This window comes from Limulus polyphemus, unplaced genomic scaffold (assembly GCF_000517525.1).
Source record: "Limulus polyphemus unplaced genomic scaffold, Limulus_polyphemus-2.1.2 Scaffold1944, whole genome shotgun sequence".
Lineage (NCBI taxonomy): Eukaryota > Metazoa > Arthropoda > Merostomata > Xiphosura > Limulidae > Limulus > Limulus polyphemus.
The window spans coordinates 110,969-123,124 of NW_013667554.1; the positions used below are offsets into that span (position 1 = coordinate 110,969).

General features: G+C 31.1%; 1 protein-coding gene across 2 annotated transcripts in view; it reads right to left on the reverse strand.

The window, feature by feature from the left end:
• Positions 1-1,031: 1,031 nt before the first annotated feature.
• LOC106465444 (nuclear transcription factor Y subunit alpha-like) overlaps positions 1,032-12,156 on the reverse strand; it is a 31,755-nt gene continuing 20,630 nt past the window's right edge. For both annotated transcript variants that reach the window (XM_022393348.1, XM_022393347.1), the window contains 5 exons: positions 10,923-11,034; positions 9,979-10,130; positions 3,671-3,844; positions 1,558-1,824; positions 1,032-1,122 (listed from right to left, as the gene is read on the reverse strand). In XM_022393348.1, coding sequence (XP_022249056.1) covers positions 1,051-1,122; positions 1,558-1,824; positions 3,671-3,844; positions 9,979-10,130; positions 10,923-11,034 — 777 coding nt within the window. In that variant the 3' untranslated portion in view covers positions 1,032-1,050. The remainder of the gene's footprint in view (positions 1,123-1,557; positions 1,825-3,670; positions 3,845-9,978; positions 10,131-10,922; positions 11,035-12,156) is intronic.

The window sequence follows — 12,156 nt, forward strand, 5'->3', positions numbered from 1 at the left end:
AAAGATACTCAAATGTAATAAAGCATATAGGGTTCAAACATTTCTTAGACATTGATTAGAACTGATAAAGTTTCAAGACCAACTACGTAGAAACTTTTTAAAAACAAGTTTTGTTATACGTATCAATTTTTAATTTCTTTACTTATGTCAACAGTAAACTATCTGTAATTTTGAAGAAGACAAAATTTGGTAGGTTTTATGCAGAAATTAATTCTGTTTCTATGTATCATACTTGGACTTTTTGTTAATAAATTATTTTGAGTATACACACAGTATATAAAAAATTTTTTTAAGTATCTCCAAATTATTCGCAAGTTCACACTAGAGATAAAGTTATAGGAAACAGAATTCATTCCTATACATATATATTTATGTATGATTTAACCATTCAACTAGGAGAATGCTTGGTGCAAATAAATAATGAATAGTTCCACAGGTTCTTCCTTTTATTTTTGTATTCTCAATAAAACTGATAGAAGATTATCCATTGGCATGAGCTACAAAACCATGAAATTGTATTGGAGTAACAGTAGGCCTAATACTAGTTAAGCCTAGCAAGTGTTGCATAATTCACCAATAATTATATTATTACACAAATAACAGGTATAGAATTCCATTGAAAAAGTATAAATTCAGATTTTAAAAATTGATTTTATGAATTTGAGATGAAATACAAAAACAGATTTTTTTAAATTTTTTATAGATAACACATATAAATACTAATAGTAATATCGTGCAGTATGAACTATAAAATACATATTGTTAATGAAGATACAAAGTGATGTTAAAACAGTATGTTTATTTACAGAACATTTCATAGGGCATCACCTATTTATCCATTCAAGGCAACTCTTCCTCAGTTATTATAGCTTCTCCTACAAAAAAACTGTTTGTATAAGTAGATGCAAGGGAACTATTAATTTCTTCCCTTCCCACATCCTGTAAGTATGGAATTAATGTATATAAACAAACAGTATCCACAGTAGGCTCTTGAGTTTACTTAAACTTCCACTTCTTAGTTTCTTTTTTAGAAATTAGGTGACAGTTGCGTCAGTTTGAATCTCCTGAGGCAGAAATGAGCTCACCTGTTATTATCTGAGTAATAGGTGTTGACCTTCCATTCTGAAATTGAAACATGAAAATTCCTATACATAAAATAAATACACAATGTACTTATAAGTCGCATATAATTACAGTAAACTTATAATATGACTTGTAGAAAAGTCTCTTCTATTAAGGTCTCGCATATATCAGTCCTGTATGTTGTAATTAACAACAAAAAGTCGTGTTCTCTGATACACAGTACTATGTACACAACTTTTAGTCTAAATGCCTAAAACTCAATGTAATTAACTGACATGGATAAAATATTGTAAAATATGTCGTAGCCTTAATTGTTCAACTATGTATTTATAAATATATAAATTACAGTAATGGATACTAAAGAACAAGAAAAACCTATAGGGAAATTAGTTTTTAAAAAAAACTGAAAAATTACATATTCTTTATACTTCACACACAAGTACATTACTCAAAAACCACACATGACTGACTTACCTCTATGCTAGAATCCAAATGAGCTGATAAATCATTGTTTAATGAAACACTATCAGAATCCCGACTGGTTTGGGATTCTGTAGCAATTTTCAATGCTACACTATTGAGGCCATTGTTTCTTATAAAAGCTTTGGTATCTTCATTGTCTCCATTTCCAATATGTGATTCTTCACTGCCCCCACATGTCATAGAGCCTGAATTGAAACGACCACCTTCTCCTCTAATTCTGTTCATCGCATGTCTGTGCCTAGATTCATGAAGGTATTTCTGGTAGTAAGAATGGAAAGTTTTTAAAATGAGAAAAAAAACTTTCTTGCAAGAACTAAAACATTTAATAGTTTTATATATTTAAAAAAAAAAATTGCAGAGCTTTATACATTCACGAAAAAAAAAGTGACTCTTCAATATTTAAAATTACAGATTGAACAAACTTAGTTCCAATGCTAAATTTTGATTTGTAACAACATTTAGTACTTTGTTTTATACTCCTGAAAGATACATATTGTGTATGAATGAATATCTAGGATTATTTTTTAAATGATATAAAACGATAATCCCTATATTTTATAAAAGATTTTTAACCATTAGAAAAAAAACTATCAAACTTATACTATTATAACGTTTAATTTCTCTCATTAGTCAATTAAAAAGTAATAAATGCACTGGAAAGTAGGTTAAAATACTTGAGTGTCCAATACAATATTTGACGCAGTAACCATACAGCTATAATTGTTTTTTATAACTTCAATAATTTTACAGTATTTTTCTAAAAATAATTCAATATAAAACATTTACCTCTTAAGGACATTTTTTTCCCAGTTTCATTTGCAATACAACAAAGAATAGCCACAAAATCAATTTCACATCAATGTTAACTCCACTGGGCATACATTAAGCTACTTGCAAGAAATATATATATATGTATATATCTTAATTTCCAAAAATAGTTATTTTTCTGAACCTAACAATAATTGGAAGTTTTAATCCTACAGGGAAAAAAAGAGATAAGCCTCTTCATATGCACATGTTCCAATGCTAATAAGACATACAATTTTTTTTGTTTGAAAAAGTTAAGTCTGTTTGTTTGCTTTGGATATTCTTGTAAAGCTACAAAAGGGCTATTTGTGTTAGAAGTCCCTAATTTGTAACTCGTAGGTTAGAAAGAAGTCAGCTAAACCATTTAACAGTACCCATTACTAACTGTTGGGCTCTAATTTAATAGTGAGATTTTTCCATTACTCACATAATGCACCCATAGCCCCTAAGTCCAGAGCATGATTTTGCAGCAACAGAAGTTGAGCTACGGACCCTCACATTTATTATCCAACCTGCTAATTATTACTGACCATACCCAGCCCAAATTAAGTCTTAAAACGTTTTTGTGTACACTACTACATAAATTATGATACTTTTTATCATAAAATAAATTTAAAACATATTCCACTATGAGCTTTAACCAAATATTAAAAAGAACCTGACGATAAAAGACAACTCCTAGAAAGGAAATGTTTCTTTAATAAACCTTACCTATTAGCTATTTTATGATAAAACTTTAATTGATTTAACACAGTCCAACTGTACATGGTTTAGAAAAAGAAAAACAACAACATACTAATACAACTAAAATGCATGAGAAGATTCAGGGTAATGCCTATACAGTAGGATTGTTAGAAAAAAATGTTCTGTGCATTCTTACCTATATACTGTCCTTACCACAAAATACTGTTAAGAAAATACAGAAATTAATCAAATTTAGATCTTGAAAGTATTTGGTTGAATATCTCATAGGAATATTTGAGAAAAACCAAGAAATAGTCTTAGAGGTGTGATTTATCCATATGCAATTCAATCAAAGAGTATACAGTGAGAGAAGTCAAGCTCAATTTTGACTCAATAGTTAAGATTGTCTGAATGTTTTCATTTATATGATGGGTTTGTTAATAACCAAACAATAATGTTCCTCTATCGTGAAAATAAGGAACCAAATTAACTCTGTCAGATTAATTTGGAATGCTTAAAACACTGTGCTCCATTTAGTTAACAATCCCAAGAACAACTTAAAACCTTAACAATACTTGTAAAAACATTTAATAAATTTCAAAAATCAACTTGCTCTTCTCTCCTTAGGGATTCTTCCTTCGGCCTCCAATTTGGCACGAGCCTGCCGTCTTTTCAATATTCGATGGTATTGTTTAGCATTCACGTATAATGGCTCTTCTTCCAGTAATTCAGCAGCTGGTAATGGTAATCTCTGCATTGCTTGTAATCCTCCTGACCCTGGAACTACCTGAATAAATGTATAACAACTTAAATGATTGTTATCTTTCTCTACAAAAATTCTACATTTTCAGAATTAACGAGCAATCTCTTACTCAATGTCAGAAAATATGATAATTTTGGTAGATATTGGGATAGCCCATCAGATCCAGAGACTTGGAAGCCTAAGAGTGAAGTACATGACTGTGTAGAGCATGATCCATGGATCATTTTGCTGTGCTGTTTCCTTTAGTACAAGTAGTCATTAAGGTGTTTCTATCCTACTAAAGTGGATCACCCACAAGCTATGGTCATGCTGTTTTGCCTCTCTCTAATCCACTTAATATTCTTACACTTTACTCAGAAAAAAAAAAAAGTCTTCAAATTTTCCATTCCTAACCTGATCTTGAATGGTAATCTTTCACATTATCAAGATTCACAACATGCCGAATCATCTTTGTTCTCTTCCCATTTGAGAGTAAGCTGTTGGATACACCCATAAATTTACCTTTCTTATATACAGACTTCTTCTCTTTGGGGGCTTAACAGCACCTCCTCTGTTGAAGCTTCTTTGGCCTCTCTCACAGCTACTTTCTTGTGTCATTAGAACCTTATCCACACTTGTAATGCTTCAGACGTTTTTCTACTTTAACTTTACAGGTTAGGTTTGAATCTGACCTCGTTTCCATCAGTGAAAGAACAAATACTTAGAGATTTGGGTTCATTGTCTCAGCTGTTCCTCAAAAGTTTTACAAAAAATTTGGGAATGGTGAGTGTTCCAAAGATAATGTACTACAATAATACCATGATCACTGTGTGATTTAGGGTAAAACAAATCACCCAACTATACTGTTAAAAACTAGTCATACCTTCTTTGGACGTTATCAAATTATAGATACACCACTGGATTCCTCATAAGATAATGCATATTTCTGTATATTATCAGAAACAAAAAATTCTAAATCCTGAATATGGGTTCTACAAAGTACTCTATCATTTCTGCTGTCATTGAATCAGAGATTGCTCGTTAAAATGTATTTCAAACAAATACCTCTGAAACATAGTTTTCCTCTTCTGGAGTATAAATTGTTCTGTCAGTGTCATGTGACCTAAAATTCCAAATGTTCTTGATGTATTCCAGTGCTTGATTCATATCTACCTATAGATCTCCAATCTTCTATTTTCCTTGTGACTTATTTGCAAGTTCTAACTTTCAGCCCAAAGCCAGATTTCTTTTGCAGTCATGATGTGCAACCACCAATCTCACTGTTGTGAGGAAGTGGGTGGGAATATATTTCATACATAAGCACCTGTTTGAAATTCATTTGGATTATAAACATTTAAAATTCAACAGAGGCAGACTTACTGCCTGATTACTAAAACTGGAAAGGAGAAGGAGGGAACTACAGAATGTGACAGGCTATGGACTGTGAAGCACTCCACCAATACCAACTGATGGCTAGTGGAGTTGAGAATGACAAATAAAAAGCATAATTCAAACCCAACTATATAAGAGGGGCAAAATCTGCATTAGAGAAGGAGTGGAGAAGACCAGAGTATTTTATAATTAACAAGGATCAATACTTTGTTTTTAAGAACACTCAGAAGTATTATTCCTCTTAGCAGGATACTTAGTCACCTAGGAAATATCTGTTTTACCACATTGGGCAGAATTATTATACCTGGGCCACAACATTTCTTTGAGGGATAGTAACCAGCATTAACCAAAAATTGGTACAGCATTTTGAGATACCAAAATACTGTTTACTGTGGAAGATTCTCAGAGAAGATCAGACCATTTGATGCTTTAGTAATATAAAACTAGAGAAACTCCTATAGTATAATTACTCTCTGCATTCGTACAAGACCAATAAAGAAAAATAAGTTAGGCCATTAACTAATTAACTAGAGAATAAAATGACAATAGGTAAACCTACCGATGGGAATATCACAGAGGAAAAGAAGGATGGTGTGCCCCATCCATAAGAGGAGCTGAGAGACATTATGTAGTTTCATAACAATATCCTATCTGTTCTGTTATAATCAATGGCATTTTTCTTTCATAGCTTATACTTCTACTTTCAGGATAACTGTCTAATAGTTACAATCTCTCATCATTTAACTCAAAATACTATTCCATCAGTTATTTTAAAATAATTAATATAAGAAGTAAGACCTTCTTTATTGCAAAATGGATTTAATAAATTAAATTTTTTGTCATGCTAATTTTGTTTTATGTTTATTTGAAAAAACAATTTTCAAATATTGTGGGATGATGTGATATATTTATGTTCGCATTGTTTGGGCACTGTACATGTTAAAGCTGTACTATGACTTAATATATATGTTTATCATGATTTACAAGGAATAAGCAAAACAGAACTTGCTGCTTATTAAATAAAACAGTGATAAAAGTTGTGCTAAATTTCAGTTCTAAATTGGCTGAAAGTTCTGCCATTCATTTAATACTTGAAGCAGAACAAAGGCAGATGTTCCTAGTGAAATGAAATGGTTTCTATGGGAACTCAGGAAGGCATCTCCATTGAAACATGATCACAGTTTGAACTTTTAAATACATTTAAATTTTAAAGTAGTAAACATTAATGTGAGTCCAGTATTAATTACTGTTATTACTATATAGTTTTTAGCACAAATTCTAATGAGAAAATATGTTAAGTAAACATAATAATATTTCTAATTATTACCAGCTGAGCACCATGGGACTGAAAAAAAGTGCCAGAGCACAGCTCCGATCCATTACATTTTTGGTCATAATGTTATATGCAGCATTCATGCAGAGATGGGAAAATAGGCACCTGGTGAGACATCACCTTCTGTTGGAGCACCAGCATAGAGGATGATATAGTTCAAACAGTTCAGAGACAAACACAGAAATTTCCTATGGGCATACATAAGGCCTGAGTGTAAGGTTCTAAACACATATGGAGACTCTAGACATTATTGATCCAAAACCCAAAATGAAACAGATATTGATTAGGAATCAGGTGGGGTTTGAAAGTGTGGATGGCCCATCCAAGAGACAAAAGTAAAGACCTGGAGACCAAGAGCATATCATTTCTATTGCATTCTTTGGGAGAAGATTAAAGAATACTTGATCCAGAAGCTGCTCACAAAGTGGATCCTATAGAAGGGAAAAGGAAACAGAATAAGAGGAGACAGAAAAAATACAGTAAAATTGAGGAAAAAAAGCCAGACTGAAGAATCTGATGAATCAAATCAAAGGGTCTCAAAGCCAATGATCCTACAGATAAACAAAGGTGTAATGAGATAAACTCCCAATAAGGTGGATGATGAAGGTGTCCAAACGTATAGTAAGTTAATGAGAAGGTGCTACATTTGATTCTATATTGGGCAATTCGATTGGGACTAAAGGGCCATGAAGTAGAAGCTAAAAAGGTTGAAGTGGTCCAAGAAGTAAAAGAAACTGACTAGACTCAAATTGACTACAAGAATATGAATAACTCAAAGACAATGAATGAGGAATCAACATCCAAATTAACTACTACCGATGTACCTCCCTTGTACATGAAGATCAATTTACTAGAAATAATTGCAAACATAAATTGGGGCAAGAAGGAAGCAGATTCAAGTTAAGTTACAATACTGGCAAGGAGAGTAGTACTTCATAAAACAGTAGCATGAGTAAGTATATCAAAAGAACAAAACATCTATGTCAGAAAAGAAACTAATACTGTAGGGACAGCTGACAAAAACACTGTCAAATGTAAAAAAAGTTCCAGTGAAAAAGAATTGGGAGATCAAGAATAGCCTATAGCTAAAAGCTGGGCTGAAGAAGCCAGTCTCAAATCGACTTGAATAAGGAAAATTGTTGACACAAAAATGCTCCAACCCCCTTCCCTTCAAAACAAGAAATGACTGTGAAGTCAAATGAAACAAATCAGAAGGCCTCACCAAAATGCCCACAGCACAATGAACAGAAAGACCATGAAGAGAATGAATGTTAAGTCAGCAATAACTAATATCAAGAGAAAGCAGGAAAAATAAAGGTCCTAAAATCTAGCCCCCTTAACTATTACAGAAATAGACCATTTAATATTTAATTTATCACACATACCTGAGTGATAAGCTGAAAGATGTCTGCAGAATTACCATCAGGAAGAAGGTGAGTTGATAAATTCTGTTCTTCTGAAACAGAATATGAAGAGGCCTGGGCAAAAAAAATGGGCTTTTTCACCAACAAATGAGTAAAGGCAATGTTTTATAGCATTGACATCAATCTGAATGGGAAATTCCAAAGAGGTAACCACAAGAAACTCAGCACGCATGGCTGAAATATGTTGACTAATCAAGTACAACAAAGCAGCCACAGAATCCCCTTGTACACCCAGTCAAATACAGAAATAAGGCCTCAACTGAAGAAGTAGAAGCTTTAAAGTTAGCAAAAGTGGTAAGATCAGGGTTAAGAGTAAAGTCCAAATTCATACTGAACAGAGCCAATGATGTGAACTACATGAATATCAAGAAGATAATCTGGCTTTGGGCTGAAAGATATAGCTTGAGTAGTCCACTGATGTATGTGCAATTAAGTCACGTGGAAAAAAGGAAGAGTATGGGTAGGTATGACATTCAGAGAATGAGTCTACTCAATGAGAAGAGGCAAACTGCATTTCAGAGATACATTTGCCCATTTTGAATGCTTTTACAAACAACATAAATATCATTAGCATTAAAGAGTTTTCTATTTCTTGCTTAACATTTGAAAAAAAAAGCAGAAAAAATGCATCTAAACAAGTTAAATTTGACAACAATACAAACATAAGATATAATAAAACATACAAAACTGTAGCCACTAGAGTATGTTTTTCACAGATATCTATAATGACATTTTCACAAAAGGATCTTGCAAGGGCTTTCAGTTTTGCTATAATATTTCAGGCATGAAGTGTAAGGAAAGGTGCAGAATGGTAGTTCTGCGGCAGTATGTTAAATAAGAGTTGTATCTTGCTTTATTTCTACAAAATTTTACAATACAATTCGTTCACATCACAAAGAAACTCAATAAAAAGCATTCCTGTGGTTTGAGTTAGGCTTAACTTATAATCATATTATAAACAAAACCACTTGTGATTATATATGTACAGCATCTTTTGAAAAGCATACAAACCATATATGTATGTGTGTGTGTGTGGTATGAACATACATATTTAAGAAATATCTCTGATTTGTTTCCATACACAATACATATATCCTTATAGCCTTGAGCTTCTATTTTCAATTTGGTTTACATAATTTTTTATGGTCAATATATATATATTAAAAAGAATTTTTAGTCAATAAATTGCCTATGAGCAAAGAAAATACATAATTTCAAAGTAGATTTTTGTATATATTCTGATGTAGAAAAAAATACACAAATTGCTAATCTCATGCTACTTTCTGTCATCTTGATCACATGGCATCTGTTATTTTACGCAGAAGCTGCTACTATATGCATAGATAGCATCATTTGAATCTTACGCACAGCTTCAGCAGGTTTTCCAAACTTTAATCAATAAAATCTATGAAGTGCTATCAGATGTACTGAAACACAACTCAAATATACTCAACAAGAAATACTGCAAGCCATTTGTGTCTCTGTATAAAACATTAAGAAATTTTCTGTTGTCACCAGAAAAAATGGGCTTGATTCTTATTTAGTGAATAAATAGATTAAAATTTGTAGATGGTCCATTAAAACATCTGGCTGTATTTCTACATCCTTCATGATACAGATTTAGGAAATGTATGCAAATCATTTAAGATTTAAAGATATAAAATATGACTCATGTTTGTTATTTTCTATGTACTGTTGTAGAATAACAAAGAAGATATATAAACTCTTTCTCATCTTTTTTGTAATTGGCAAGATAACTTGAGACTGCAATGTTTATTGGCTTTTGTAAAAATGTTATGAAATTTGTACTTCCTATTATATAACTGTTGTAAAAAGTTTTTTTTATTATGCTTTCTTGAAAGTTGAAGTGAACACATATTACTATATATATATATATATATATATAGACAACACAATAGACCAGAACACCCAGAACCTATACTTTATAGTCTTGATTCAAAAAATTCAATTTTATCTTGTGTCACTAACTCCAAGATGGAAAAAAACAAAAACAAAATAGAACTACATACCATTACAATATTTCCAGACTGTAAGCCTCCTGATGATGGGATGGAAATAGCCTGAGGGCTTGCACCTGCAGTTACCGTACTGGTTGTTGTCTGTTGATGGACAACCTGAGGTGTTGCCGGGGATAGAGAGCCGGCTGGTATTTGAATAATTCCTAATTAATAAAAATCAAATGTGTTATTCAATAGCTTAGGTATATCCAACTTAAATATATAATGAAATTAAACTAAACTTTTAACATATAAAAATCGTATTGGAGTTAAAGGAACATTTTCATCATAATAATTGCCACTGACTAAAATTGCAAAGAAATACAAAGACTGCAACAGTAAGTCTTATTATACAATGAAATTTGAATAACAAAAGTCCATATTTTATAGAATTATTGAAATACAGTAAAATTCTATGAAAAATAGTTGCATTGTTGAAAAATCTTTTTCTGATGTGTTCTTTTGGATTATTTGGAAAACATAACACTAAGACCAGTCCACATAATGATAATGAATTAGCTTACATTTGCTACAGGCTACTTATACTTGTAGGCCTCACTTTACAAAAAAATGTTTGAACAGAATTTATGAGACTAATGGTATGCCTAACTCACAAATAAATATATTTGTAAATGTTAAATTTTCTCTTGCGAATGGAGCAATGACAAACATGCTAACTAATTTAGTGATTAACTAAATAACACTAAACTTATTCATTCATTGATATTAAAGTCTTTATTTATTTACTATGTTTTGATGCCAAGTTTCTTCATATACATTCATAATAAAGTAGTTTAATTAAATTTTGAATGTAACTCTGTAAAAAGTCATGAAATGCACACTTTGACCTACCTGTCCGACTTAATTTATTCACTTAGATAAGTTGGGGAAAAATAAATTATATACATCAGTAGTCTCTACACAGTAATTGAAATAAACCATACAATTAACCTTACCTCCCTGACTTTGAACAAAGTTTGTGCCATCTATAGCTACTGGCTGATAAACCAGAGTCTGACCATCAGATGTTTGAATAATTTGGCTTTGTTGAGGCTGCTGAATTAGGAACTATAAATAAAAGTTTAATAACAAAATAACTGTATTCAATAAAATATTTTCTTTACATTATAAATGTATAAAATACAATGTTTTATATTTTAGGACTAATAAATCCCAAATTTCTTTCTAACATTGTTTTAAAACAATGGAAATAACTATATGACTATAGCAAACCACTAAATACTTGCCTAAAGGTGAGCTCTGATTGACCCTGCACAAGTATTGAGGGGGGGTTGGGGAATAAAAAAAAAAATCTAAATCAGTGCAAAATTTATACATTTTGATAAACTCAGTAAAATGAAAAAAATAAACAAGTGCCACACTGTAAATTTAATGAACGCTTAGATAGTTACATAACTCTAATCACATGGTTTACAGTAATACAAATTAATAACTTGTAGTATCTGAATTTGGCATTATACTAACTTCAAATAGACATCAACATAATATAATATTGCAATAGCATATAAAGCTTAATTTACGTTGATATCTTAACCAGGAGGGAAATAATCTTCATAAATAATACTTACTAAAACAACGGCAGCAGATCAATGAGTTAGATGAAGGTACCAGATACTAAATGCATTGTCTGTACTTTTTTAAATATATTTAGCTTTTGGTTCATTTATATATTATAAATTCCAGTGACATGTATGATGTCACATCCTAACAAATGAGCATTATTATATTGCTATAACGTTAATAATATTCAAATATCTTACAAGTACTAAATTTTAGTCATGAAAACACAATCTTAATCATACCCATCAAATGATTATGTTTTTTATATTTTTTGTGTGTATCTCAGAATGCCTAAAAAACATTTTTTTTAATTATAAGATCCATATTATTTCATTTTTTTATTTTCATATTTTTATTCACTTGTTTAGGATAAAACCAGCCTTTTCTTACATTATTTAAAGATTGTTTAAATGATCAAGTAAGTTAAAAAAAATTTTAAATATTAATATATTTTATGAAATACTATGAATATTAAAAACAGTTATTTGCAAAGGATAAACACCAATTCATAAGGAAAACATCTTGCTCATAAAGGGCCAAAAACAGATCAGCAACCCATGAACAGTTTGCTCATTTGAATCAATTACTGCAAGAATCCTCAGTGGCTAT